This window comes from Echiichthys vipera (assembly GCF_963691815.1).
Source record: "Echiichthys vipera genome assembly, chromosome: X".
Taxonomy (NCBI): domain Eukaryota; kingdom Metazoa; phylum Chordata; class Actinopteri; order Perciformes; family Trachinidae; genus Echiichthys; species Echiichthys vipera.
In genome coordinates, this window is record NC_139825.1 from 36,286,321 (window position 1) to 36,304,740 (window position 18,420).

An 18,420-nucleotide genomic window follows, 5' to 3' on the forward strand; every position below is an offset into this window, starting at 1 on the left:
GGCCATCATACTACGTTATCATACAGCCCCGCACTTAAGTAATTTAGGGTGACTTTGATGGGTGCCATTACGGTAGATAAGGGCTTATTAAGGCAACTATGAGTTATAGTTGGGCCGTACATGCTCTGTGATGAACACATTTCTGTTGGCTGCTCCACAATAAAAGCCTCTCGCCAGTTCACATTGTGTGAAGCAGCAGGACATTTTGAATTTGCGGTAACATAATACTGCACGGCCTCCTGTCAATCAGTATATGTGTAAACATAGCTGTATGTGTATTGTGGATGTTAAAATAGATGTGACTTGTTTTTGGGTGTTGTCTATGTTAAAGTCTCAGGACTTTGACTCTCACACTGTGTTTTCACTTCATCATACTTCACTGGAACATTGTAGAAATACAGCGTTTGCAGAAGACACAACAGTAGTCCCCTGAGGAGCAGTCATTCGTGTAAAGGGAGAAGAGCAGTGGGGAAAGAACGCACCCCTGGGGGGCGCAGGTGCTGATGGACCTGGTGCGGGAGGTGATGCTCCCCAACCTCACTTGCTGCCTCCTGTCAGTGAGGAAGTTGTAGGTCCACTGACAGGTGGAGCCGGCACTGTGAGCTGTGAGAGTTTTTGGTGGAGGGTTTCTGGAATGTTGGTGTTGAATGCAGAGCTGAAGTCCACGACCAGGATCCTGGCGTACGTCCCTGAGTTGTCATGGTGATGGAGGATGAAGTGCAGTCCCATGTTGACTGCATCCTTCACCAACCTGTTTAACCAAACCAGGGGGTCAAGCAGGGGTCCTGTGATGAGCGTCAGGTGATTCAGCACCAGCCTTTAGAAAGACTTCATGACCACAGACGTCAGGGCGACAGGTCTGTAGTCATTCAGCTCCGTGATGGTGGATTTTTTGGGGCCCGGGATGATGATGGAGCGTTTGAAGCAGGAGAGGACTTCACACAGCTCCAGAGATCTGTTGAAGATCTGAGTGAAGAGCCTTCCTGGTCTTCTGCCTCTGGAAGAGCCGTTGCACCTCCTCCATTTTGACCCTCGGAGCCGGTGGGAGGTCTGAGTTGAAGGGGGAGGGGGTGGTGTCCAGTATGTCACAGAGGTTGAGTGTTGTGGATGGGTTGGGTGATGGGTGTAAAAACCGACAGTAAAAGCTGTTCAGCTGTTCAGAATTACCTGGCTTTGACTTGAATTGTCAATCTCCTAACACTCCTCACTACGTGCTTTGCTGATTTTAACTTCTGCCTGTAGGTTGGTATAAGATGGACCATGCATTGGTCAGAGTCCCACAGCAGCACGGGAAACAGAGCGATTAACGTCCTTTAAAACAGTGTAACAGTGATCCAGTGTGTTAGCATCCCTGGTGGGACACTTTATCTGTTGTCTGTATTTTGGGAGTTCTTGGCTACGGGCTTACTCACTACGGGCTTTGCTGATTTTAACTTCTGCCTGTAGGTTGGTATAAGATGGACCATGCAGTGGTCATAGAGTCCCCAAAAATCAACGACTGAGTTCCACCGGTTCTGTGGCTTCACGTCGTCAGGGCAAATAGACAGGTTTAATCATTAAATGGGAAAAGAAAGGTCAAGAAATAACAAAATAAAACATTTGTTATTTCACAATTTTTGATATTTAAACTGAGATTACACATTTTGCTTTCTGCACAATCGCGGTATTTTAAGCTTAAAAAAGGACATACAGATGTTATATTCTGAGCTGATCAGACACTTAATTCTGTGTAACATATACATGACTGAACAATGACTCAGCACATGAAAAATGGCATCTTTAAAAACAATAGCCAGATTTAACCAGGCTGTTCAAGACCAACGGCCAACTGAAGAACACAGCTTATATAACTTTAGCCTACCAACGGAGGATCGCATGCATTTATCTTCTAATTAGAAATAAATTAAACAACAAGATCACAGGAGCACTGCTGGTGCCTTCCTCAGGGTGCAAGAGCAGGGACACCAGCAGCGCTCCTGTGATCTTGTTGTTTAATTTACATAACACTAAAATAAAGGCTATATAACTTTTCAAACCCACCTGAGTGCCTGCACTTTTTTCTTTTAGAAATAAATAAAATTGGGGTTATCTGTAATTATGAAAAATAAATTTGTACTATTTAAAGACTACTCAGCAAATACACGTAGATATACGGTTGTATCTGTAAATATATTGTAAAAAGAAAAACAGCTGTGCAAATGCTTTTAAATATACTCTGTGCCACATTAATGCTAGCTAAAGTGTCAATTTTGGTGGACAAACAGATTGATATAAAACACATGTAAACAATGATGAAATCCACAGACAACAGACCAGACTTACTGTTGATTCGGCTCCAAAGCAGAGAATCGGCTGAATAAATATGATGAATTTCAGTCCAACAGTGAGTTTAAGTCACCAGAAACATGGCAAGACACGGTTATCACAGATTTTGGTTATTGTTTTCAGCTAACTGTAGTCTCTTTGCTGTAGCTGTCAGCATCACGATACTTGGTTGCTTATTTCCTGTGGAGTCAACATGCAGAAATATGGACTGCACCGCTTTGTGGTCGGAGGGTGTATTTTCCTTAAATCCTGTCAGCAGATTTCATGCAAACGGCTACCCCCTAACATCTACAGTTATCAAGTGCCATCCCCCCTGCTTACCGCCGCGATGGCCCGTCGTGGAGTGACAAGGGGGTGGTCAGATGAAAGGAGAAACATCTGTATCTGAAAGCACAAATGTGAACATAGGAGTGCAACAACTATCCAAAACACAGCAATTCCTTTGGACGTTTTAAAGGTACTGAGAGCTCTATTATCAAACCAAAACAGTTTGGGTTTGCATGTCTCCTGTAGTGAGTCTGCAGTATGTGATCACAACTTCACGTGATTTAAGCGAGCAAGACTCCCTCTGAAAAAAGTACACGGTGATGCCATTTGGCCATGTCCTCATCCTTGTTACCCTTTAGGCTTTGATGATGCCTTAGTATCCTACTGCCCTCTGTGCTTGTCTCTCTCTCCCCCATTTCCTATCAACATTCATTTTGATAAAACATAAAAGCATAAAAAGCCACCCAAAAAAAAGTCTTCAGCAAGTTTCAATGAGACAAGTTGTAATTGTTCTTTCTTGTCCATGAGAACTGGCCATGTTTCATGCTGTGCAGAGATAAAGACATAATATGGCAAGATCAGAGAAGACACCGACAGCGGAAACAGCTTATCACTCATGAGTGTTTACGTCAGAGTTTATTCGCCCCCGGCACATTCCATATCAGGATCATTTTGCGCAAAATCCATATCAAGTGAGCATAAAAACGTTCATGCAATTGAGGAACTTTTATCAAATTGTTCTTTACCCTGCATAAATATGTGAATGGAAACACAATTACTGAGCAGTTTTCATGCCATGAGATGATGTTAAATCTGAGAAGAGATTTGTAGATCACAGACAGCTGCTGGCTGGTGTTAAAGATCCTCAGTTTCCTTAGATGACAGGGATATTATATATAAGTTAAACTAATACACTCTTTTTCTTTTCAAAATTCTTCTTCTTCTTGGCTCAGTCAATAAAAATTATCAAACTTTTTCACCTTGATGAGATTTTCAAAAGATTTTTTTTTGTCAGTCTAAAATCATTTTTTGTGGTCGCAGCAACTTATTCAGCATAATTGCGATAATTGCTCCAAAACTCTGGACCTTTGCAGAGTGGACCTGACCGACCTCTTAAGCTGAAACAATTTGGCTTTTGCAACCACAGCTGCACCAATGCTCTCACTAGAAAGAGGAATGCTAATTTTACACAGAGGGTAAAGGCTGAACGGGCATTTTCAAGAATTAAAGTGCAGCTTTATCCTCGCCCAGTACTAAGCTGACCCTGACCCTCTACACTCATTTATAGTGGAGGACACTTCTGAAGTGGAGCATGTATTCCTTTGCGAGTGCAAACCCCTCATGTGCTAAATTAAAGTCCTCGAAACAGTATCCTTACTATCTAACTTACTGTGCACATCCCCAGACAGAAGACCTTGGTCTTATTGACACTGGATACTCTGGATACTGTCACCTGGCCTTCCCCACTCTCCTCAGTTTACTATCATTGTTGTCCCTGGAAGGATGTTTTTATTCCACAGCCCAAATGACCATCAACAAGTCAAACGATCAGATTGATTAATCATCGTGTTTTCTGTTTTTGTGGAGAGCCATGTAATATATATTTTTTTATCCTGGGCATCACAACTAAACCTCGCTCCTCTGGTTTCCATGCAATCTATAGTTCAAGCTGAGAGAGCAGATGCTGAAGTGCTTTAATTCAGCCACTATTTTTCTGATGTGGGCAGTTTTCTGTCACAGGCCTCAGAGAAAATAAGGTGGATTGGGTGATCCAGCAGCTGAGAAGTTTAATTGTTGTGTATCCTCAGCAAGGGCACTGCCAATATATTGTCACCGTGGGATCTTCTTTGCAGTGTGTGTGAAGAAAAGTTTAATAACTTTTATTGACTGAGCCAAGAAGAAGAATGTTGAAAGAAAAAGCCAGAGTGTATTAGTTTCACTAATATATTATTCCTGTCATCTCAGGAAACTGAGGATCTTTAACACCAGCCAGCACACTCTGTCTGTGATCTACAAATCACTTCTCAGATTTAACATCACCTCATGGCGTGGAAACCTCTTAGTAATTGTGTTTCCATTCACATACTTATTGAACAAATTTAAGTTGATTTGCTCTAATGACATTATTTATCTGCTGAATGAGTTGCAGTGATAGCAGCAACACGCAACATTGTGCTATCGAATCTGGCCTGTCAACACAGTTTCTCAAATATTATGTGCCACACTCTTATCATTGTAAGTGTGTAACAGTTCAGACCCTGTTCTGCTTATCACACTTTGTCCCATCAAAATGAAAAGTGGATACTATCTTTGGTTCTATTTCACTAAAATAAATATTCTGTCAATGTATTGTTCCACTCTATACCTCCACTTAAACCGCACGCCTCATAAAATAGCTCATTATTACACCTGCTCTTCTTCTTTAGTTGTACTCTGCATTGGTTAAAATGTTCGTTCCTATTGAAAAGTTCCCTTCAGTTGCTACAATAGTTTTACAGAGAAATAAAAACATGACATAGATTACTTAAACCCCTTCACAGTGCTCCGCAGTATAGCATGTTAAATACTGGTGCAGCACACACTGCGTAGGTCATTTCTGATAGTGCTGTGATATGTGTAATTATGACATTTAAATCCTGCTGTTTGCTTGCTGATATAATAATTAATTTTAAGTATGCAAATCCTTTAATTTAAAACCCAATAAATTCATGCACGGTTCCACAGATGTACTGTATGCTAAATCTAAATGCTTTTTGTATATACTTTGCATGCATGCACACACACACACACACACACACACACACACACACACACACACACACACACACACACAAACACACACACACGTCATGTTTTGTGCATGAATGTCCAAATGATTGTACTCTGCTCCCGCTGCTGTACTGTGACATGGATGTTGCATGTGCTTGTGTGGGAGGGCAGTGTTCTGCTGGTGTGACATTATTATCCATTTATGTAATTAGTCTTTATTTATATTGCTTGTGTGTTGTTGGATAATATCACAAGCAATATCTGTGAGCAGTGGAGCGAACCACAAGACATTACATACACAAATGTATTGCTACTAGAAAATCCTTTTAGATTTAGGTAAATACATATCCACCATTCATTGCTGTTAGAAATAAAAATGCAATCATTAATATTTCTGTTTTCACTATGTAGGGTATCAAAAATATGGTTTATATTCCTAACCTTCTCTCAGCCATAAGCGGTTACTCTGTGCAGATATGCTAGTTGAAACCCATGTCAGAACCAATTGCCTTTCCCTGTCATCTGTGGCTCTCTTTCCGAGGCACAACAGATCAAAGCTCTGGCCACTGATCAAGTGTGGCCAACCTCCCGAAAATGTAATGTCTCAAGAGGTCAAGCTGAAACAGAAGGCAGCACACAAGCTCTTGTCACAAATCCAAACCGAAAATAATCACTTTAATTCTGTCAGATCAACTTTGTGTTATTATGTCATTTTGGGCTGCTTGTGTGATTTGGATCTTCTGTAATTTGGCTTTTCAATCTGTCATCACCAATAATTATCTGTTCACTAAATAATCATTAGTGAATTGGATTAGTTAATTATACTTGTAAAGTATTACAAATTTTGTAACTACAAAAAGGGGCAGGACAACCACAAAGAGACAAAACATGACTACAAACCAGACATAAAACGAATACAAATAGATCGAAAGCATTGGCGAAGCGATACAAAAAGACCACAAAGAGTCACAAAAAGACCACAAAAAGGACACAAAACCACATAGAGACAAAACCACAGAGAGATGTGAAACAACTACTGTTCAGTACAAAGAGACATAAAACAACAAAAAGACAAGAAAAAAGCATCAGAGAATCTGAAAGATACATTTGGCTTAACATGGAACATGCTGTAGTAACAAGTGCACTCTGGCTTTAAATACCCTTACACCATTATGGATCAGATTACTGTGGTACATGATGAATACAGTATGCAGCTAACATATATGTTTCATGTCAGTAGAGGCCTTATTTATCAGTGTGTTAAAAAAAAGTGACAAATGTAGATTGTTGAGCCTTTCTCAAGCCATTTTCACCTTACCTTCTCTCTACCTCTAGCTCTCTTTCCCCAGCCTCTCACATATTATTCGGTGCACAAGTCCCTGGAAAACACTATTTTGTGCTCAGCGGATTAACTCGGAACAGATCTAAACCGTACACTCTCAAACCAAATACACAAACACAAAGTGCCCATTGGCTAGACGACCCACCCTCCCTGCATCGTGTGTGAAGCGGATTTGTCCAGAACTGAGATCAGTGTTGCTGTTGCTGCATCTGGAAAAAATCTCCTCCTAATGTTCCTGTTGCTTGCTTGTCATTAGAAACGTATTACATGCATATTGATTTGAGCTGTGTATAGCAGGATGTACCTACTAACATTTCATAGACAGAGCCCACGCACTTTGTGATGCCATTTGAAGTGCAGTTTTGTAAGTCAGTAGTGCATGTATTATATTTGGTAAACAAATGGGTGACCATTAGAACAGTACTTTGTCAATAACGACAAGTGAAATTAATATTTTTTTATATTGACAAAATTGGAGAAATACATCAACTATTAAAACTTTTGTACAGTGCAGTATGATTTCACATCGCAAGGGATTCTTTAATCCCGGGTAACCATAATTCAAAATCCTTGAAGACGAATTTGATATGCTTTGGCCTAATATCTGAAGCGCTCATGTTCAGTTCAGGTCTTTTTCCCCCAGTGGCAATGTCTGAAAGATCGCTGAACTCAGTGGCAAGCTCTGTGAAAAACCATCAAACCATTGGAAATAATGGGTTTCAGAGCGCAGTTGTGCTGTTCATACATTTGTTTGAAAGGCCTTTTAGCCTGTCGGGGAAAGGAAAAGTGCATGCTAATGTACGGTGTAATTGCACTATGTCGGTAGAACACATCTGGAGGGGGCAAGGTCAGGCTCTTCAGAAGCCTATGGGTGATGTCACAGGAACTACATCCATGTTTTATACAGTCTGTGGTTAATACCAGGTGTAAATGGGGATGTGGAAACTGAGCTTCATCAAAATTACCAAGTACTGAAAACCTGCATGGACACAGTCAAGGGCAGTGTAGCTGTTAAGTCATGAGGATACATTTATTTTTCTTCACCTATAGCAGGCTGTGTCTGTCCTATAACAGACACGTTTTGGGTTTGAAATAGAAATTAAAAAATAGATGTAGTAAAAAAGTAAAAAAAAAAAGAAAAATCCATTTTCATATTGCTTTTGTATTTCACTTTTGAAGTTTTCAGAAATGACCTAAAACACTTGTGTAGACAGAACATGTTTCTCCATTGATCCTCCTCATTGTGGATGTACTGTACTCTCAGGGGAACAAGGGCTTCTGCATAGCTTGTTGGTGACCAATTATTTATTAATAGTATTTTTGTGATTGGTCTTTAATATGCATATGACTGCTATGTGCAATTTGGCCAATAGTACATGCATGAACACGCAAACACTCTGTTGTAATCAACTGGTCACATTTGTTAAACAGCAAGGCATCTACAATTAATGAGATGGTTTATTATCCCAAGCAATTAAAACTAAGAGGATGCTGTGGGCTAAAGTGGGCCATACCTCCCTTTAGTCAGCTCTGAGTGGAAATGCTTGTGTGGCTCATAGCTCATTAACCGTCTTCTCAGAGGCAATTATGTGACACAGATTACCTGCTGTGTGGATAAAATGCAACATCCGCAGATTAAGAAGAATACAATGTGCAATTCTGTAACCCCAGATGATATTTGTGCATTCCCAGGTGGTAAAAGCAGCGACACAAACAGTACATTGTTGTTGTTACATAACTAATATCTTAAGTGATATTTACCATTGGCGGTAAGGCTAATTTACTTAAATAGACTACATCTGGCCACTATTTCTTGGTTTTGCAAGGAACACTGCTGGGAAATACTTTGAGCTATTGGACTACATAACTAGCCGGCCCGCCTGAAATAGCTTACATACTGTACACCATTCCACAGCATGCCTTGCCCTACAGTGAATATAATCTGCACCCAATATTCTGTCAGGCTGCAGCTTATTCAAAAAGGGCCAGATAAGACGTAGTCCATAACTTACAGTATTATTTATACAGTGTGTGTGTGGGCTGTGAATACTAATGTCAACCCGTGTTTGTTCCTCTCTTAAATCTCTTTTATATTGTTGTTTGTGCAGTTTCTAAAATATTTCTCTCCATGTGTGAATTCAAACTTTGAAACGTTATCAGTCACACATTCAAACAAAAATTCAACAACAACATAGATCTATGATCTTGTTTTGTTGCACAAAATACTTCACACACACACACACACACACACACACACACACACACACACACACACACACACACACACACACACACACACACACACACACACACACACACACACACACACACACACACACACACACTCTTCCAACATTTTTTTCTCTTTCTCTCACCTTGATCTCTGCAGCAGGGGTTCATATAAGAACGCCTGAAGGGTGATTCTTCTTCTTCTCTGATGAAATATGATTGAAGATGTCACAATCAATTACTTTGTCAACAGTGGCATTCCTCTTGTATCCGTAAAAGAGAGGGCAGAGAAATGTGGAAATCCTGTTGAGATGTGTATTTAGGAGAAGTGTTATAACTGTTTTCCTTTCAGGACAAGCACACATTTTAGCACAGACTTTTCTTTTGAGCACAGGTCATTCATCCTCTAACAAAGATGTGCTATTGTGCCCGCAAATCTCCAAAATCATTTCAGTCTCAAACCTGAAAACCTTCTTTCAACAACTACTGTTGCTTTGTGACTCAACTGTGAACTATGTTGAGATACAAAGTACATTTTGGAAAAGTATTAGTTTGACTGTTATAGAACTTCTGATTTTTTTGGGCTGTGAATACGAAACACCCTGGAATTATCAGCAGAGCTTTTTAACTTAAGGCTTGTGGATGCTTGAATGCACTAAAATTCATGTTTTCTGGACTAAAGTACAGATATTTAAGAATGTTAGAAAAGTTTTTCTTTCATTTTATTCCCAAGTAAAACTCATATGCTAATTCAGTCAAATAAATTGCTGATTTTATCTTCAAAGTGGGCATTAAACGGTACTATGAGCTTTTTCTGAGTTTTTCCTGATAGAGAGGATTTATATGTTGTGTGTGAACTGAGCAGGAGGATGAAATACGGTGTTATAGAGTCAGACTTTTAACTTTGTGTGATTATTGTATTTGATCTCATAAGTATTTACTCTGCAGTAGGAGAAAGAAAAGAGCAATCCTTTTGGACTTTATGTGGTTTCTCAGCATATAATGATGCTCAGAGCAAAGCTGTTTGTTTATGTTATCCACGGTCTGTAGTTTGTTGTAACTTAATAGTCTTCTCCCTTCTCTGTCAGGTGGCATCCCCTTTATCCTGACGGGGGAACTGTTTGAACAGTCTTACAGACCTGCTGCCTTCATGATCGCTGGCACAGTTAACTGGCTGTCCAACTTTGCTGTGGGCCTCCTATTCCCATTCATTCAAGTGAGTAACCTCATCTCAATGTGTACACACCACATTATGGTCAGGGTCAGGTTTTGGATTTTAGTCAGTTCAAGGTTACAGTAATCTCTGTGAACAGATCAGATAAAAAGATAAACGGATAAACAGAGTAAACAGTCTGTGTGGAGAGCCAAAGAACACAGAGCACACTGGCTGAAATGTAATCTCAGAAGCTGCTATTGTCTGACAACGATTTAGCATTTCATTAGTTTTTTGTTATTATTTATCTGCATTTACAGTATATGCAGATATCTGTTCGTAGCAAAGTCATCTCTCAACCCCAACTCCATTCTTGTGTCTCAAGTTGCTAATTGGACTGTAAACACTGACCGCCCCTCAGGAGAGGAAGTCTTGGCCCGAATATCCTAGAAATATTAGCCGTTACACCTTAAACATCGTCAGACTGATGGCCAATATGAGACTGGGGTCACAATGCCAAAAGAGAGAAGTGACACTTTTCTAGCACAAACACCTACTATGTTTGTCACTTCAGCCTTATGCAGCCCATTAAAGTAATCAGATCCTCATTAATCCCTGCAGTGGCTGCCTGTCACATCATGTTGTCGAGTTGTTGTTCTGCAGTCAGCACCTCAACCTCCTTGCTGGACTTAACAACAACAAGAAAAGACATGATTTTTAGTCCAATCACATAACATTATGCATCTTTCATTCTCATTATATGCAACTATGTAGCTCTAATGGGCGTCCTTGGAAGGGTCAGTGTTTCTTATTGGACATGCACTGTACCTTCTGTCCTTTTTTTAGTCAATTGAATATAAATACTGTATTATACAAACAGACTCTTCCAGATGTCCTTCACAGAATCATACTCCGCACCGACGGCTACATCGACATGAGCTGACGAAGAATCATGACAAGGAAGCTTTTGGCTCTTTAATTAGCTGTGCAGGTTTCTCCTCGGCAAACCAATATATTCTCCCAAACTGTCAGGGACAGTGTATTGAAAACTCACATCGACCGCATAGTTACATACAAGTTATTCATTTTCTCCATCCATCTACATGCTTGTAGTTAGAAAATGTCAGACGTACAGTTGAAAACCTGCAGCACGGGACCCCCCTAAAGGGCCACTTCAATAATGGAAATGCTCTGGCCCTCGTAATTTTGGTTGTAAATACAGACTGACCTTGTCATGATAATTACATTGACATGTTTTGGGCTTTAAAGCACAGGAGAAAACATTCTTTCCCTTCTCCCCATGATGCAGAAGTTCTATATCTGGACATGCAACATCTTCACCTCTGGAGACACACAGAGACATTGTACATCTCTGCATAAGCATGATTCACTGTATATCTTGTGATAAAGACATGGCACTGCTCTTTTGTTGACCTATTCTGTGATATAAGTATGACTAATCTTATTGCCTTGTTTGTATGCCACTGAAACCCCTGTGTTATGAGTGCGACAAATGCAACTGCCTCATCACTACGTCACACCATCTGCTGTGACTTTTTGCCGTATGATGATTTTTCTCTCTGTACTTAAGCCTGACTGGTCTTATATTCTAGGACTGTCTCTTTGATCGAGCGTTGTTGCATGGGAGAAGGAGGGAACCCTTCTCTGCAGAAAAAAACTTTGGAAATAAACTCACATGGAGAAGCCAATTTTTTGTCCTTCAATTGTTATTGATTGTCGATATTGACGGACCTGCCTTTTTGATCCTTATTGACCGATCTTTCCCAAGACAACCTTACAATACGAGACATATAAATTAAAACTCCAGTCACGCTTCACACTGTCAGCCAGTGTGATCACCCCCTCCGCTGGCAGAGCAGTAAGGAACAGTACCCATAGAGCGTATTTCACCAGACATTTGCTTTTTCAGTGTCAGTTTCGACAACAATTATGGCGAAACATAGGTCGTAATAATGTACGTGTGTGTCTTAACAAAGAGGCAAAAGCAGCAGAGGCAGCAGCATAGATGACAATTGTCTGTGAGGCCATTGAATATATCATAGATATAGAAAACATTGCTCCATTTTTACCTATAGTTGTGTCGCTTTCATTATTAGCTACACTGCTCCCATAGGATCCGTTAGCACTGTTACATTTTACCATAGACTGTAAAAAAATGCACGTAGCCTCTCCTTCGAGGCCTGTTCTCTCAACTTGATCCAATCGTACTCGCCTCTGGGAGTAGCCATCTTGTCAGATTTTGACTCCGCCTCAATCTCTATCAAAGATTACATCGGCTCTGCGAGTCAATTAGAGGCACTCCCATGTCAGTCTAGTGGAAAACACACCGGCTCCATGAGTCAAGTGCAGGCTAGCCAGCATTTATGATCTATGATTTAAACTGATATTCAACACGGTACCATGCCCATAGACTGTAAAACACTGACCATCATGGCCCAAATCCTCCTGGTGCTCCAGATTAGCATCTAGTGTATGTGCCATACAGACGGCTGTTTTGCAAGTTATGGTGCAAGTGCGACTATTTACTTAGCATAGCAGAGCTAACATGTTGTGTTCCTGAACCATCTGTTTGTACAGTTGATCGAAGAGCAAACCATCTTGTCACTTATGGCAATACCACCACAAGAATGACCGCAGTCCAGGTCGAGGTTATGAGTTAGCGTGCTAATCCTGACATCTAGCCTCCCTAAGTGTTGTCATGGAGGTATGACCTAAACATATAGACTAGAATGTTTTTTTGTACCAGGCCTTAAATAGTTTTAAAAGGGCTGTTTAACATGAGGGTCAATGAGAAACTGCTCTATTGTGCAAACTAATCCTAGTGAACATTTGGAGAACTGCAGTCTTTGGCACTTCCTGATTGGATCAACCAGGAAGCCTATGTGCTGGGGGCTTGCATTTTACCCTTATCCCTTTCAGACACTTTCAGATAACATACACAGAAATGTTGAAATCAGGATGTCATGGCCTCTGCTGTTCTCTTAATTTCAACATATTTTGGGAACACAGGCACCTCTTTAAGGCGGATGGATTTTGCCTTAACAAGTCAGGAATACAGCTGCTAAGTTCCAACATTTTTTATTTTTCATGTCAGGCACCAGCAGTCCCTGTCAAGGACAAGAGACAAGAAAATCCAAAACAAAAGATAACAAGGCGCTCTGGTAAGGGCATTGAAAAAAGATTGACCATGGAGGACAGCGGACTCAGAAAGAACCTGCAACGTCACCATCTTCACCCCAACGATTGGATTATCCCCAAAAAGGGGCGTCTCCCCAAACCCCAACAGGAGACTCCCAACCTTCACTCCCCCAGGATCTAAATTTTCCTCCATTAACCCTCGGACACAATCCTCAACCAAAAGTCACCAAGCCCCCATATCATTGAGTCTGACTTATATGTGCCGGATCCAGGCTGCAATACTGATATCAAGAATGTTCTTCCCCAGGAAAAGTCAGAGCCCTATGGATTTCAGGCAGCCTTCTCAATACCTGGGATGATGGGTAACAGAAAAGTGTTTAAACTGGTTGAGAAATAAAAAGGATTCACTTAAATCTACCAATCTATTGGGTATAGCTTGTCAACCTCGAAACTCACCAGTGTCTCCTGTTATCTCCACAAGGTTTGGTTTACTCAATATCAGATCACTAGCCAACAAATCCTTGTTAGTAAATGACATCATCATGAGCTATGATTTAGACTTTTTATTTCTTAGTGAAACATGGCTGACTGAATGTAGCTGTAGAACCATTCTCAATGAGACAGCACCAACAAATTTCAGTTTTATGAATAAGTGTCAAAGTGGTAAAAAGGCGGGGGAGTTGCTGCCCTTTTTTTAATCTGTATTTCAGTGCAAGGGAAGTTCTCTTCTTAATTATTTATAGACCACCAAGATACCCAGAAAAATTCTTTGATGAGTTTGCGGAACTGCTGTCAGTTATCTGCACTGACTACAACTTTACATAACATAACAGGGGATTTTAACATTCACGTAGACAATAACATGGACACTTGGAACTTTGTTCTCTTCTTGACACTTTTGGCCTTTTCCAGCATGTGAAAGGGCCCACACACACTCAAGGACACACTCTGGATCTGAATCAGAATCAGAATCAGAAAACCTTTAATGTCCCGCAGACAGGGAAATTCGTTTGTCACAGCAGCAACAGAATATTACAAGCATCTCTAGAGGTGTTGACATTTATTCTGTTGATATCAAATACTCTTTCTGATAATTTCTGTGTGTTCTTTAACTTACAGATAACTCCAATCTTTCAGTTAACCTCTGTGTCTGTTAAGAAAAGGTACATAAATGAGAATACCAGTGTTAAGTTTAGGGAAGCTATAGCAATGTCACCAAGTGTGAGTGCAGAGACAGTTGATTTCAACTGCAAAATCTCAAATATCATTGATACCATTGCACCGATTAAAACTAAGACGACCATGACCAGACAGAGATCATCATGGGGGAACACCATGATGGTAAAGGCTCTGAAGACAGAATGCAGGAAATCAGAGTGTATAGCGAACCTATACAAACAAAGTCTTTGCAATTTTAAACATGGGTTATTCAAGGCTAGACATCAACACTTTTCTGAAATGGTTAATAAGAACATCAACAACACTCGCGCTCTGTTATGGTTGACAAGTTTACAACCCCCCCAAAAGAGATAGTTTCAGAACTCTCCTCCACAGAAAAATGCAATGAATTTGCTTGCTAGACATGGTGAAGCAGCATTTAGCTTTTATGCTGCACACAACTGGAAAAAACTACCAGCAGTACTGAAATCAGCCCCAACTGTGAGCACTTTTAAATCCAGGTTAAATTCTCTTTTCATGTGCTTATAGCTGAGCTTTTTTAAATAACTTTAAACATTATCTATTTTCTTTTCTTTTCCTTTTTTATTCTTATATGCTCCTGTTTTGAACTTTTAGTTTTTTGTTTTTGTGCTGTGTCTAAAAAATGTTTTTACTTTATGTAAAGCACATTGAGTTGCCTTGGGATAAAATGCGCTATATAAATAAAGATGACTTCCCTTGCCTTGCCTTAAGGCAGTTCTTAAGTTGCTGAAAAGTTAAGAGGGATTCATCTTTTGACCCGACCTAATGTCACACTGCGGTGGCCAATCAAATAACCAGCGATCAGACTTGTCAGTCAAAGGCTCTCTTCGTCTCTGTTCTTACTCTCCGTATCCGGGAAAATTAAGTTGCCTTCATGTGCGGTTTGGAAATGTCAAGATCATAAAAAACGTTCTGAGGGAAACAATAATTGTGAAATATAAAGTGTACTTTAACTGCATCAGGGGGTGAATAAACACAATTGGACGTCACACAAAAGGGACATTAAAGTGGCCCTCCTGTTGCCGCAAAACACTGCAGCATATCGCCGGAGCTTCTTGAGGCTATATGACTGCAGCCTAACACAGATTTATTTAGGAACCTGATTCTGTATTGGTCTGTAAGTTCTTGAAGAGTTCCCAGTGTTGTGATGCTGACGTGCTGCTTTGGCTGCTCGGCCTTGTAAGCAAGTTGTTATGGGTAAAACGTGAAATATGAGAGAAAAGCTGGCGCTGGATGGATGAGCTGGATGGATGAGCCCAGTAAATGTCCCTGATGAGAGACGGGTTGAGGATCAGGGACCTGGAGATCCAACTCCTCTCCTCAGGACCGTATCCCTCCCAATTGACCAGGTACTGAAAGCCGTGCCCCCTGCCTTTCACATACAGAATTTCACTGACCGTAAAGGCTGGATGGCCATCCACAGTCCGGGGGGGTGGTCGGGCGACGGCAGGAGGGCACAATGTGCTGGTGGTCACAGGCTTCAACTGAGAGCCAAGGGGAGTTTGAGCCGAACAGCACAGGGGTTAATGACAGCCTCGACTTCATATGAATGAATGAAGCGAGGGATGAGCTTCTTGGATGACACATTCAGAGGGATGTCTCTAGAGTTCAACCAGACCCTCTGACCAGGCCTGTATGTAGGGGCCGTGATGTGGCAACAATCTGCCATCCTGCGGTCCTGCTCCACAGTGCGAAGCAGCGCCCCTCGGACTTCTCTCCAGATTCTACGGATCCTCCGGAGGTAATGTTGGACTGAATGAACCGCAATATCCGACTCCTGGGCAGGAAAGAGAGGAGGTAAGTAGACTAATGAGGCCTTGAATGGTGACATACCTGTGGCTGAACAGGTGAAGGAGTTATGGGAGTATTCGACCCAGGAAAGTTGAGAAGACCACGACGAGGGATTCCGAGCACAAACACAGCCTAAGGCAGTCTCCATTTCCTGATTGGCCCTCTCTGTCTGCCCGCTGAACTGCGGGTGTTGGCAGTCCCAGCACTTGGCAGAAGGCTTTCCACACACAGGAAGTGAACTGAGGCCCCCGGTCGGAAACAATATCCATGGCTGAAGGCAGCTTAAAAAGGGGAACAAAGTGCACCATCTTAGAGAAGCGGTATATGACATTCAAAACGGTGTCATTACCTTGAGAGGGAGGCAACCCTGTAACAAAGTCCAACGCAATGTGAGACCAGAGACGGCCGGGTACAGGGAGAGGATGGAGAAGACCAGCCGGAGGACGATGAGATTCCTTGCCTCTAGCGCAGACGGTGCAGGTCTGGACAAATTCCCGGGTATCCTTCATCATGAAAGGCCACCAGAAATGACGACGAAGGAGGGACAGGGTTCTGGCGATTCCGGGATGGCAGGCGAGCCGAGAGGAATGACCAAATTGGAGCACCTGGGAGCGAACACTGGCGGGGACAAACAGACGCCCCGGTAGACCACCACCGGGGTCAGGGTTGGTGTGTTGTGCGTGTCTCAATCTCCGGGGTGAGGAAGGCCATTAAACAGGAAGAAGGTAAGATGTAGTCCGAGACAGCTTTCTCCTCTTCAGCTGGTCTGAACTGTCTGGACAAGGCATCCGGCTTGATGTTTTTACTGCCTGGAATATAGGTGCAAATTAAGTTAAATCGACCAAAAAACAAAGCCCACCGGCCTTGACGAGAGTTCAGTATTTTTGCAGTACGAATGTAAGACAGACCGACCACAAACGGACCGCCGCTTCCGACCAATGTCTCCCCCCCTCCAATGCCAGTTTTACTGCCAGTAGTAGTTCCCGGTTGCCCACATCATAGTTCCTCTCAGCCGCTGACAGTTTTTTGGAGAAAAAAGCACAGGGGTGAACCCTGTTGTCCTTCACGGAATGCTGCGATAATACAGCTCCCACTCCGAGATCCGAGGCGTCCACCAAAACAATGAAAGGCAGGAGGGATCGGGCTGAACCCACCCAAGGGTGTGTCTTCAGAGTCTCGAAGACACTCTCAGCTGTAGAAGACCACACAAAGGGGGGTAGTGGTAGAGGTTAGCTTGGTCATTGGTGAAACTACCTGACTGTAGTTACGGATGAACCGACGGTAGAAGTAAACGAAACCCAGAAAATGTTGCAATTCTGTCACCTATTCTGTAACAGCTTGAACTTTAGCTGGGTCTGCCTTCACCTGCCTGCTCCCCACGATGTATCCCAAAAAGGCAACAAATGGGACGTGGAATTCGCACTTCTCTGCCTTTACATAGAGCCAGTTCTTCTGTAGGCGCTGCAGGACCTGACGAACATGAGTGACGTGTTCTGAAACATCTTTGGAGAATATTAGGATATCATCCAAGTAGACAAAAACGGAGCGGTTTAACAGATCCTGAAGAACATCCTTTACCAATGCTGGGAACACAGTAGGGGCATTATGGAGACCAAAGGGAATGTCGAGATATTCAAATTGGCCAAGCGTGTGTTGAAGGCAGTTTTCCACTCATCTCTCTCCTTAATCAGAGGTTGCAGAGGTTCAAAAGCGGAGTTGAGTAAGGCAGAGGGACATCTCCAGACTGGATAAACCAATCAGCCGGGGCCAGCTCCGTGGTCGGCATGAAGCTGGACTCGCTGGTGACGTTGGCAGAGAGGAGGACCCTGGACAAACTGCTGGACATTATGGACAATGCCAGCCACCCCCTGCACACTGTCATCAGCGACCACAGGAGCCTGTTCAGTGGAAGGCTGCTCCTGACCAAGTGTAGAACCAACAGGCTCAAGAACTCCTTTGTCCCTCAGGCCATCACACTCTACAACTACTCACTCGGGGGGAGGAGGAAATAAAGAGGACAGAAGGGAAGGAGTGGGAGCCACTCACTGTGCAATTAATAATCTACTCTTATATACCTGGGCACTTATCTTCTTCTTTTTTGTGCAATAACTTTATCCACCACTTAAGTGCAATAATTAAATCTTGCTGCTCATTTCTGTCTTATACAGTCATATATATTTTATCT

At 42.0% G+C, this 18,420-nt stretch overlaps 1 protein-coding gene across 1 annotated transcript in view; it reads left to right on the plus strand.

The window, feature by feature from the left end:
• The window catches only part of slc2a9l2 (solute carrier family 2 member 9, like 2), a gene marked incomplete at its 3' end in the record, with an annotated part of 127,137 nt that overhangs the window by 90,438 nt on the left and 18,279 nt on the right, over nucleotides 1-18,420 (plus strand). The window contains exon 12 of the mRNA XM_083939221.1: nucleotides 10,021-10,148. Within this exon, the coding sequence (XP_083795347.1) occupies nucleotides 10,021-10,148 (128 nt within the window). The remainder of the gene's footprint in view (nucleotides 1-10,020; nucleotides 10,149-18,420) is intronic.